At 52.8% G+C, this 12,033-nt stretch overlaps 5 protein-coding genes across 5 annotated transcripts; 2 read left to right on the top strand and 3 right to left on the bottom strand.

Annotated features, from left to right (window-relative positions):
- Nucleotides 1-335: 335 nt before the first annotated feature.
- On the top strand, nt 336-1,666 carry DCS_06474 (Oxysterol-binding protein; the record flags this gene model as incomplete). Its single annotated transcript, XM_040803764.1, has 2 exons — nt 336-404; nt 464-1,666. The coding sequence occupies 2 exons, from the start codon at nt 336-338 to the stop codon at nt 1,664-1,666; spliced, it is 1,272 nt and encodes a 423-aa protein (XP_040653868.1).
- A 430-nt stretch (nt 1,667-2,096) lies between these two features.
- DCS_06473 (putative FBA1-fructose-bisphosphate aldolase) lies at nt 2,097-3,409 on the bottom strand (the record flags this gene model as incomplete). Its single annotated transcript, XM_040803763.1, has 4 exons — nt 2,097-2,186; nt 2,246-3,019; nt 3,083-3,193; nt 3,302-3,409. The coding sequence occupies 4 exons, from the start codon at nt 3,407-3,409 to the stop codon at nt 2,097-2,099; spliced, it is 1,083 nt and encodes a 360-aa protein (XP_040653867.1).
- A 1,926-nt stretch (nt 3,410-5,335) lies between these two features.
- Nucleotides 5,336-6,727, bottom strand: DCS_06472 (putative BCS1 protein precursor; the record flags this gene model as incomplete). Its single annotated transcript, XM_040803762.1, has 1 exon — nt 5,336-6,727. One exon carries the CDS (start codon nt 6,725-6,727, stop codon nt 5,336-5,338), a length of 1,392 nt encoding a protein of 463 aa, XP_040653866.1.
- A 1,216-nt stretch (nt 6,728-7,943) lies between these two features.
- Nucleotides 7,944-9,431, top strand: DCS_06471 (histone deacetylase phd1; the record flags this gene model as incomplete). The annotated part of the gene is made up of 1 exon (XM_040803761.1): nt 7,944-9,431. One exon carries the CDS (start codon nt 7,944-7,946, stop codon nt 9,429-9,431), a length of 1,488 nt encoding a protein of 495 aa, XP_040653865.1.
- A 472-nt stretch (nt 9,432-9,903) lies between these two features.
- On the bottom strand, nt 9,904-11,442 carry DCS_06470 (uncharacterized protein; the record flags this gene model as incomplete). The annotated part of the gene is made up of 2 exons (XM_040803760.1): nt 9,904-10,107; nt 10,222-11,442. 2 exons carry the CDS (start codon nt 11,440-11,442, stop codon nt 9,904-9,906), a joined length of 1,425 nt encoding a protein of 474 aa, XP_040653864.1.
- Between the last annotated feature and the right edge of the window lie 591 nt (nt 11,443-12,033).

The following is a 12,033-nucleotide window of genomic DNA, read 5'->3' as shown; positions in this document are numbered from 1 at the left end:
AGACTGTAATAATCTGCTATATTAGTTCTACTAGTACTTATATAGTTAGTTATATTAATAACTGCTTCCTTAATTGAATTGTTATTATTTCAATTATTGCTAGCCCTTTATTATTAATTGCGGACTAGTATACAACTGCGGCTATTTTATTCTTGGATTGCCTAGACTAAAACACATGAAAGGAAGCTAGCAGTATCTCTTAACGCAAGTCTAATGCTGCGTTCAAGAGAAATGAACACATCACCATCGTCCTTCCAGTTTCCATTAACCTTTCATATCGACCGACTTCACTCACAAAATCATTGCCAGCATTCTTTGCCTGGGTAGATGCCACTATGTCTTCAGCCTCTGCAGCTACTTCATACTCCCAAGCTGCTGCGAGTAGCTGGTCCGCCTTTCTGAAGGTACGCTGCTGAATTACGATGGCTGCAACTGTGTAGCTAGGCTGACTGGTAGGATGTAGTCCATCGCTTCCTTCAACGGCGATCTCTCCTCCCTCACCGCGCCACCCTTCATTCTCTCCTCTCAGTCTCTCACTGAGTTCTCATCCTATTGGGCCACCCACCCACCAATCCTCACTGCCCCAGCAGCCGAGGCCGACCCAGCCAAACGCGCCTTGCTCGTCCTCAAATGGTTTCTTTCAACACTCAAGCACCAATACGCCAGTCGCAGCGAGCAGTTTGGCAACGAGAAGAAGCCTCTGAATCCTTTCCTTGGCGAGCTTTTTCTCGGTAAATGGACTGATGAGGTTGGCGAGACGACGCTTATCTCCGAACAAGTCAGCCACCACCCCCCAACGACCGCGTACTGCATCCACAATAAGAAGACCGGAGTCCAGCTTGAGGGCTACAACGCACAAAAGGCCACGTTCAAGAGTACAATTATTGTGAGGCAAATTGGGCATGCCGTGCTCACAGTCCCAACTAGATCAGCGAACAGCAAGCAAATGACGGAACGTTACCTCATCACACTTCCGAGCCTGCATATCGAGGGCCTGATTTTCGGCACTCCGTTTGTCGAGCTAGATGGTACAAGCACGATTACTAGTTCAAGCGGATACACTGCCAGAATTGACTACAGTGGAAGGGGCTGGCTTTCTGGCAAGAAGAACACCGTTACAGCCGTGCTGCACCCCACTGGCAAGGAAGAAAACGTGCTGTACAACATAACCGGGCAATGGACCAAGGAGTTCGAAATCTACGAGGGCCCTGCGAGGAATAACTCCAAGTCAACCCTCGTCTCGACCTATGATGCCGCCGGGACGGCCCAAACAGAGCTTCAGCTTGCGCCGGTCGAGAAGCAGCACCCTCTGGAATCCCGCAGAGCTTGGGCCAAAGTAGCTGAAGCTATCCAGAAGGGTGATATGGATGCAGTATCAACCGAGAAGAGCAAAATTGAGAATGCGCAGCGGAGCTTGCGAATCAAGGAACGAGAAGAGAGCAGAAGTTGGGAGAGACGGTACTTCGTTGCAGTCCAAGGTGACGACGAGACCCTGCTTGCGCTGGGAAAGGACGCTGGAATGCCAGCCAATGGCGATCAGGATAAAACGGGTGGTCTTTGGAGATATAGCAACGAGAAGGCAGCCTTGGTCTCAACCGAGCAGTTGAGCACCGTTGATGATCAACGGATTCGAAAGGATATCCTTGGACAAGAATCGCCGAGCTGAAACGACCCGCAGAGCATAATATGATAGGATGTCACCGTCCCAGCCGCAAGGGAAATGTACAGAATTCGTTGGGATGGGTGTTTATCATCATACACACGGAAGTAAATCCAAACGTGGCGCAAAGGAAGGTTGGCGACCGTTTGGGGTGCTGCTGTACAATCGTCGGAATGAATCCGATATTGCCTCCAAGACTAAGACTGTTCTATCAGGCAGCTATGGACATCATTCGGTGGCCCCCGTGTGGTATTTTGGAACGGACGCAAGGATGTCATGTCCATTATTGTAACACCTTGAAATTCCACACGTCACTCGCCGGTGCCACTGGCAGATGGCTAATCTCTATATAATTTTAGTTGACGCAAGCTTTGCCCCCAGATCGTGAACTTGTAAATCCGTCAGGCATTGCCCAGGGTTTGGTATACGCCCGTCCCTACACCTGTCCGGCGCAATTGAAGTCCTTCAGGGCCTCAGTCACTCGCTTAGACATGGTTTTTTCACCCTCTCGAACCCAGACGCGGGGCTGCGATTTTGACCATTAGCCGTTTCATTCGGTGCCGTATTAGCAGGGGGCAAACTTACGTCGAAATGTTTCTTGTTGGGCTTGTCTGCGCCGTCGGGGTTGCCAACCGATGTCAATAAATACTCTTTCTTGTTCAGCACGTAGTCTCGAATGCCGGACATGTAGGCGAACTGCATATCCGTATCCATGTTGACCTTCACGACGCCGTGGCCGATGGCGTCCAGGTACTCCTGCTTGGACGAGCCCGAGCCACCATGGAAGACAAAGAAGACGGGCTTGTCCATCTTGGAGCCGAGGGAAGCCTTGACGTGGGCTTGATGCTTGCCGAGGAGTTCGGGGTGCAACTTGACGTTGCCAGGCTTGTAGACGCCGTGCACATTTCCGAACCCGGCGGCGATGGAAAAGTACGGCGAGATGGGGGAGAGGGTCTTGTAGATGGTGAGAATATCCTCGGGCTGAGTGTAGAGGGCGTTGTTGTCGACATCCTCGTTGTTGACGCCATCCTCCTCACCTCCAGTAATGCCAATCTCCATCTCGAGCCACTGCTTCATGGGGGCAGCGCGCTTGAGGTACTTGGCAGTGGTTTCAATATTCCAGGATACATCCTCCTCAGACAGGTCGATCATGTGCGAGCTGAAGAGGGGTTCGCCGTTGGACTTGAAGTAGGCTTCATCGGCGTCGAGCATGCCATCTAGCCAGGGCAGGAGCTTCTTGGCACAATGATCAGTGTGCAAGACAACAGGAACGCCGTACGAGGGAGCGATGGAGCGGATGTAGTGAGCACCAGCGACTGAACCGGCGATGGAAGCAGCCTGGTCACCGTTGCTCACACCCTACCGACGACCTAAGTCAGCAACCGATGCGACCGGGGGTGGAGAACGCTGAGGCCCTGATACCTTCCCAGCAAAGTAGGCTGCGCCACCCTGCGACATCTGAAGGATGATGGGAGACTTGGCATCGCGGGCAGCCTCGAGGGAGGCGACGACGGTGGACGATGAGGTGACGTTCTGCAAATCGCATTAGCAGGCGATGAATTGGAATTGCCATCGAGGCAAGAGGATATGCCAACTGGAAGTGGAACATATCAAGGTCGAGAAGACACCGGGGAGACAGACAATGGCGGGAATAGCGAACTGCTTCTCGCGGGCGTACTCGAACAGACGGAGCACGTCATCGCCCACAATGACGCCTGACTTGCGGCTCAGAACATCGGTAGCACCCATTGTTGCTGCTTTGAGCTGTCGATTAAAATATCTGCATGAAAGACTTGTAAGTCACTTGCAGATTGACTGTTGGATGGGATTTTTGAAACTGGCAATGAAATGGGCAAAGTAAGAGAGGGATGAGGGGAGTCATATTGTGGGGTTCGTCGAAAATCGTTGGGTCCAGCGTCAAGGCGCTTGGAAGCATGAAACGACGGAATGGAAGGCGCGCAAGTAATACCAGTTAGGACCAAGCAGGGTTCGGCGATGACGGCGAGAGACGCGCGCGGGGTTTTCAATTCAAACAAATGACATCGCAAACACCCGACTGCCTATATATATGTCGAAAGCGAGTGGGGAAGGGCTTGTAGGACTTTTAGGGGCGAAGGAGGTAATTAATCAACTTACACGAGGGGGTAAAGCGAATTGTCGTCGATTTGACCGAGGAGTTGGCAGCAAAGGAAGCTGGAGAGAGGAGGAGGAAGTGTTGAGGGGTAGCGACGACGGCGAAGTCCGTGTAAGTAAGTACTTACACTATTACAGTATGAACAAGCGAGTACGGGGTACTGCTGTGAGTGTTAATTGTCCGAAGTGAAGGCGACGGAAGTGGGTGCCAACATGCGGGGCTCGTGCCATTTGCATTGGAAGTTGGACACCTTCCATGTTCTTCCATCCGTGAAAGTCGACGGAAAGCTATTACGGGACACCTGGAAGGGCATGACCATGAGCTCGCTCTCACTAATAAAGACGTACTTGCATGAATTCCTGCCCGCGTACATGTAGACTGGAAGACTAGCTTGGCTGCCTAGTACTGCCGACATATTGTCGATGGCCTCGTACAGTCGTACAGTACTCCCTGGGTCAACGGGCGTCACAAACTTGGGCAATTGCTCTTCGGCAGGCCATGATGATACTCTGTCGTAATTTGTGGCCTGCATTCATATATATGCATTCATTGTCGAACGATTTGTCATTCCTTCCAATTATATGCTTGTCATGCACATGGGGCTTGAGAGAGTGGCAACGTTCCGACCTACAAGCTCGAGGCGTTATGATGGTAGCTGATATTAGACACAAAATACGTCTGAGTATCTGATTATGCATGTTGCCCATGGGCCATGCATGCGCACTTGCACGGCATGATTCTAAGATGAGTATCCGGTCGCGTACTCGTACATGTACATCGTTCTTTCGCGGGCGGGGGCGATGCACCTGAACTTGATCACCGCCACGCTGCTTCATGAACGCTGTCGATAGTCCACCACGGTTGTCTCTTTCAACAAGTTCGGACAGTGGCTGCTCGTTACGCAGTATGCATTGCGGGTGGGAAAATCTGCGTCCGCATGACTGTGCACATGTCCGACGAACAGTTGAGCTGGAGATGGACCGAGTGGTAGGCTACTTGATACATCTCTTCCGACTGTTGTGACTGGCAGCTCTATCGAGCCATCGAGGCATTGACATAAGTGGTGCTTGGTGGGTATGACGGGGGTAGATGCGGCCCACCCCTTGTGACAAGCTCCATACATGGGTGCATGTCGTCATCCGATCGCTTTCAGTTACACCAGGAAAGAAAGAGAAGGGCGTCTGCCTCGTGATGCCAGCCCTCTTCCAACGCGGGGCAGTTGGAGCTTACTCGGACGTTCCATTTACATCCGGGCCTCGAACAGTCTTCCTTCACGTTTTGCCCTCTCCTTCAGTGCAGGGAGGGTCACCCGGGGAGCGACAACCGTACGGGTGACACGTAGACGCTTCGGCCTCGCAGCTCGGCCCGCCTCCCCCCCTCGTGAGTGGTAGGGCGAACGTTGTTCGCTTAATAACATTCGTTATCCAGGGGGGGGGTATCTCACTTCATCATTTTGTCAACGTCAATAGGGATATGAGGGACTGGCTCGTGTCTGGAGGTATGAACTATGTGCGGGCAAGGTGGCTTGGCTGGTTCCTCATCTATCTGACTGCACAGCCCCTGTCTGTTTCTGTATCAAACTTCTCCGGAATTAGGCTACCGGCCGAGTTAATTGCCCCTTCCATGTCATTCTTGTTGAAGAGGAACAGGCCCTGGATTGCAGCGGTGCTGAGAAGCCGGGTTGGCCCATTCGCACCCCGGTTTTCGACAGCCAGCCCTAGGTCTTCTAGTCGTTGCAGGAACCGTTCTCTTCCGCGGCCATCAGTATCAACGTCGCCGTAAAAGCGATCCCACATCCGTGCTGCTTGGTATTTCGTCGCCTCGCCGATTCGGATCATCATGTCCACTCGTCCGGGACGAATCAGGGCCGGGTCTAGGCGGTCTATATGATTCGTGGTCAGGAAGGCGATGCGCTCCTCGCCAGCGGCGACACCGTCCAGGGCGTTGAGCAGCCCCGAAAAGGTCACGCTCGCTCCCGAGTAACCGTCGGCATCGCGCTGCTTTCGATTCACGAACGCCGCATCGGCATCCTCGAGCAACAGAAAGCTTCTTTTCGGCAGTTTGGTCAGGAGAAACGCCAGCTTATCATCCGTCATGCCCGTCTCGCTCAAGTTGATCATTGCCACGCTGAAATCTAACTCTCCGGCTAGAGCTTGGATGAAAGAACTCTTGCCGCTTCCAGGGGGGCCAAACAATAGATAGCCCCTTCGATAGGGAATGCCTCGATCCACATACCACTGTTGTCTAAACAGGAAGTCCTTGACGTCATCGACGATGTTCTCCTCGATACCCTCGTCCAACACCACGGAGTCGAGTGGGCGCTTCTTTCTGGGATCGCCGAGGGGCTTCCACTCCAAGCCTCGTGCCGAGTACACAACCGTCTTACCCTCGCTTGCATTAGCCGCCAGCTTATGCGCTTCGCCGAAGACGGTCTCGAACACATGTCGGTTGGACCAGAGCGTGGTCAGCTGAACGGTCTCGTGCGGCTCCCCCGTGTTCATGTTCGCGGTACTGTGCTTTTCCCTGGTGACGGCAATGTAGGCCCCGCCAAACTTGACAATGTGCTGTCCATAACCAGGGTTGAGGAAGAAATGTGCATCCATCTTCCCGCCAACGCTGGCTCCCGCTGAATTAGTCGCCGTGGTGACGGACAAATTGTGTACGCGGGTGACCCGAGATGCGATGAACCCAACATTTTCATGGGGTTGTGATAGCCAGGCAAGGATCCAGGGGTAGGCAGGATCCTGTTTGCCGATCTCGACGTTGACGATCAGACGACGTCGAACGGCCCCGAGGACGACAATGGCGCCTCTGCGGGCAAAGGCTGCAGCGGCGCCAAGCGAGGCTAGCCCAATGCCGCCAGCGAACAAAGGATTGTCGAAGAGGGCATCGAGACTGAATGGCGAGTGCGGGGATGAAGCAGTCGACGCCATGTCGACAACCCCTGACGTTCAGACGGCGCCGCCGCTTCTGTCAGGTTCGCCTGGCACGGTACACAACGCAAGTGATGGGGTTTTGGTAACAATACGGAGTACGTTAGCCCGATAAAGAAATCCTCTGCCTTCGTTTCGGGAAATAGTGACTTGTGTAAGTACATGTACTCCGCGCGGAGTACCAGGGACTCGAACCAATCTCCTTGTATTACTCCGCACTGCGGGAACCGTAATCCAGGGTACGGAGTACTTACGTACGGAGTTCGTACATACTTACAGTAAATCATATAGGCTTCGTTTCGTGTCAGCCCCTTTTTGCTTCATGTACTCCATAGCTCGGATACAACAGAATATATAAATGAATATAACTCTGTGCAGATTATTATAATGCCTTGTCTATACCTATCTCTGAACGTATTTAAATCTTATATATATATCTTTCTTAATAAATTTCATACTGTTCCGGAGTCACTAGGCAGCTACTCTAGGAATCTCAATAAAGTTTATTAAAAAACTTAAAGGGGGAAAGGACCGCTTGTCCATTAGGGCTTCCTATGACTTTGGGGACTTATTAATATGGAATACACATCTGAGTATAGAATTTACAAGTAGTAATAATATATATATGTGAGTTTTCTAGCACTTACAATTTGAAGTATTAATAACTACACCAGTATTTCTTACACATTTATTTAATAGTATTCTTACTTACTATAACTCATCATATTACATGATATTACTAAGACGACAAAAGGTTGGTCTAAGTAAGTTACAGTGGAGTACAACTACTGTAGTCCTACTAATCCTTGCGTATTTCGGCGCTACAGTACAGTACATGTAATACATGCAGACTGTACACATGTACTGTACAAAGTAATTTCAATTGGTGAGTCGTGACCCAGACCCGCCCAAAATCAACTACTTACTGTAGTTGTACGGAGTAGATTACTGTACGACTTTATCGGCGTGACATGTACTTATTATTAGTACGGAGTACAGTACGAACTTTGTGCAACTCGACAAGCCACCGCCAATTCATTATCTCGTGGGGTTCATACTCAGACAGTCCGAATCTTTGTTTCGCGCTGGCCGGTGCCCCAATACCGACCCTACTCATCAGACCTCCCCAAGACCCCGAATCTCGAATCTCGGAACAAGCGTGCTTGATTCATTTACAAGTCGCAAAAGTGCCTCGTCGGCCTCGACGGCCACGAACATGGCCCCTTTCCAGCTCCCCGTCCCGAAGCCAAACTACCTGCCTCACAAGTTTGACGAATCCCAAGACTCCATTGTCGAGGAGTACAATTCTCCCTTGGGCCTGGCCGGCGAATTGCACAATATCAAGTTCTACAACAAGTGCAAACGCCTGGCTGAGGAGTCTGGCATCACCCGCCCCAAAGGCTACAATGTCTCCTTCCACTGCAATCCAGACATTGAGAAACACCACTTTGGCATGACACACCCCATGAAACCTTGGCGTCTGACCCTATCGAAGAGCCTCATATACTCGTACGGCATGTCATTCGCCATGGACAATTACATATCACGTGCTGCCACGTACGACGAACTTGCCGACTTCCACTCTACTGATTACCTCGACTTCCTAGGCACCGTCCTCCCCGAACCAGTGCCCCGCGATGTGGAGAGCCAGAACCCGGACCTCAAGTTCAACCTGGGTGGCAGTGATTGCCCTTTATTCGAAGGCCTTTACGATTACTGCTCCATGTCCGCCGGCGGCGCCCTGGATGCGGCAAGAAAGCTTTGCTCCAACCAGTCCGACATCGCCATAGCCTGGGGAGGCGGTCTCCATCATGCCAAGAAGGCCGAGGCATCCGGCTTCTGCTACATCAACGACATTGTCATTGCCATCCTGCAGCTGCTGCGATACCACCCCCGCGTGCTGTACATCGACATCGATGTCCACCATGGCGATGGCGTAGAAGAGGCCTTTTTCTCCACCGACCGGGTCATGACGGTATCGTTCCACAAGTACGACCCGAACAACTTCTTTCCCGGCACAGGGGCCTTGGACGACAACGGGCCCAAAAACGAGCACAACCCCGGGGCACACCATGCCATCAACGTTCCACTGAACGACGGCATCACCGACGAGCAGTACGACATGCTCTTCAACACCATTGTTGGCCGCACCGTCGAGAAATTTCGACCTAGTGCCGTTGTCCTACAGTGCGGCGCTGATTCCCTGGCAGGAGATCGGCTCGGCCGGTTCAACCTCCAGGTGCAGGGCCACGGTGCTTGTGTTGATTTTTGCAAAAAGATGAAACTACCCCTAATCCTCTTTGGCGGTGGCGGGTATACCCCTCGCAACGTTGCTCGCGCCTGGACCTACGAGACGAGCATCGCCATCGACTGCCAAGACAAGATCGACCCAATCCTCCCCCATCACACCCCGTGGCGAGAACAATTCCGCCACGAAACCCTCTTTCCAACTCTGGAGCAGATACTGGGCGAGCCACGCCAGAACAAAAACCCTCAGAAACGCCTGCAGGACATTGTACACCATGTCACCGAGCAGCTCCGCTTCGTCCAGGCAGCTCCCAGTGTACAGATGCAAGCCATCCCACCTGACCTAGGGGCCATTCGGGATGAGGTCGAGGATCGGCTCAGGGAGCAGGCCGCCGAAAGAAACGAGGAGCTGCGCCGCATCAAGGAAGCAGGCATCGCGGTACCGATGGAGTTTTGATCCGTTATCGCGACCGTGGTCTACCGTGGACCGGTAGGCATGCTGAAATGCAACGATTGTCGATACCCATCACCAGATAATCTCACATATCGACCAGTGTGCGTATATCCGTCTAATCACCCACACCCTCCATGCAAATCGGCGCCACATTCCGTACCTGGAGGTCTCCAGCACGCAACAGCGGCAGGGAGGGCATCAAGATTCAGAACAAGCCAGTGCCACTAGGTAGAACCAGGTAGGGTGGCTCTACCCTACCGGCAGCCAGTGACAATCAACTCAAATGTCCGATGCTGAACAGTGGAGGACAAGCGGTCACGCTTGAGGGAGAGGTGGGAATTGGAAACTGGAGCGAAACTTCATACGTCAAGCTGCCTTGGCTGGCTCGGGCACAAGGAGCTGCCGCCAACAAGGTAACGGACAAACAGACATCACGGGAAGCAGAGTGCCCGAGCCGTCGAATCATCCAATGTGTTCATCCTCCTGTCGACCCCCCCTCCCACATCTGCCCGACGGGGTACTTCTGCGCAGCCGGGATATCCGTCGGAACACCTTGCCTTCTCGCAAACTTCAGCTTGGTTTCAACCTCACCGTCCCTTTGCGAGTCTGAAGGACAGGAAGAGCGCATATCCAAGAAAGAAAGTGCACGAAGCGGTTGGCCTATGACGTCCTCAAGAGCCTTGATAATAACGAATCACGACGTTTTTGGCAGGGTCAAGGGAGGCCTGGATTATGATGTTAGGATGATTTCGTCCGAACGACTCCAAAATCATAGAATGAAGGAGTGACTTACTGTGCAGCCCGCCGCGACGCCATCAACGAACTGTCCGTCCTTGTAACCGCATTTTTTATCAACGACACCGTCGACGATAAGCTGAATGTTGAAACCCAACTTGGCGGTGCTGACAGCAGAATTCGGGGCGATGGAGAAAAAAATTCTCCCTTTCGCCAAGCCCGCACCAATATTCATCGGAGCTTTGTCACCTGCACCGTGTAAATCAACGAGGCTATCCCACACACACCCATCTTTGGCGCCCATGCCTTTCTTGTTGACATAATACTGGGCGGAGGTGAGTTTCCCTGCCCAGACATAGTCCTTTTGCTGGTCGTTCACCGTTAGTGCAACTCCCTGGCCGGGCTGTGCGATGGCAGGAATGACCATGCTCTCTGTTCCAGGATAGTCGGTGCGGCAGGTGGAGACAACTTCGTCGAGATCGTTCTGAATTGTGATATTACCGACACCTCGCTGGCAAAGTGTCGTATGGCTAGGACGGGTCAGCTCGAGAAAGCCATCCGAGTTGCAGAAGAGGCCACCGATGGACTCATTCCTCGCTCCCTGGGCCATGGGCCACTGAGTCTTCTGATATCCAGGCGGGCAGGCATAAGAGCACATGGTGTACGGGCTGCAGGAATCCCCGTCCCTACTAGTTCCAGTTCTGATATACTCGATGCTCGTGGTTTCGCTGGTGTAACCGGGGACATGCTGGAGGCCAGACCATCCACCTAAGCCCAGCCAATCCAACGCAACTGCGCCGAACTGCGAGGGAAACTCGGCGCACTTGATTGTGTTGCTTACAAACCGTTCATCCAAGCCAGAGGCACCTTCGGAACCGGAGTGGATTGGGGCCTTTGGATTTGAATCGGAGAGTGTCTTCCTAGGTGGTTCGGCCGGCGTCTCCGCGTGGGGTGGCTTGGATGGGGGTGGAGGCGGCGTATCTTTATCATCCTCCTTGAACTGGGCTCCGTTGAGAGACTCGCAATTCGCAGACTCGCCTTTTTTTTTCAAGCTGCCGTCTTGAAGTCCATGCCGGGCCACTTCGGCAGGGATAGGTTTTCCCTTGGGAGTCGTGTACACGTCCGGCGCAGAGACACACTTGATCACCAATTGCTGGCGCCGTTCATTCCTGGCCGCCGTATCCTCGTTGAGATGGCGGTGGAAGCGGCTGTGCGAGTGCGCAACGACACCCGCAGCCAAGGTGGTCGCGAGCGCGTAGTAGCCGATTAGGTTCTTCATGGCAATGCGATGATGATAAAGGTCGATACAGTCTGGTCCTGGGTTGCATCGCGAGCCGTTAGCAAACTGACTGTGACGGAGAACGTGAACGTGCCACAGGCGAGCTTCTGATCTAGCATCAGACAAACAAACCATGTACGCGCCAGAGGGGTGACGGAAGCAAGCCGATGAAGCGGCCCCCCTGAACTCGTGTGGCAAACTTGGACCACCGGACAGACCTACCGGAGTGTTAGGAGCGGTTGTATGGTAATCAAACTTGGCGACGCAAATGCGGAAGCGAGAGCAATGAACCAATGCGTTGGGCAAAAGAATGGGCGAACGGGCCAAAGGAGTGTGGACGAGCGTTGGCTCTAGCTGGATGACGAACGAAGCAATGCGATGCAGGCACGAAAGGCGAAGTAGTTATACAACTTCCTACAATTAAGTGTAAGTAGTACGTGAGTATGGAGAGAGCTACGGAGGAACAGATGAGAGATACGAGAGATGGGTCTTACCACCCGGTGCCAGCTGCTCTCTGCCAGGGGCACGGCACGGCGGCTACTGGGATAAAATGTACATTTGTTTAAGTGCAGGCACCATTTTGAAGATGAT

The sequence above is a fragment of the Drechmeria coniospora genome, chromosome 03 (genome assembly GCF_001625195.1).
Source record: "Drechmeria coniospora strain ARSEF 6962 chromosome 03, whole genome shotgun sequence".
In the NCBI taxonomy this organism is placed as follows: domain Eukaryota; kingdom Fungi; phylum Ascomycota; class Sordariomycetes; order Hypocreales; family Ophiocordycipitaceae; genus Drechmeria; species Drechmeria coniospora.
Note: the sequence above shows the minus strand (reverse complement) of the source record. Positions and strands in the feature narration are given on the sequence as shown.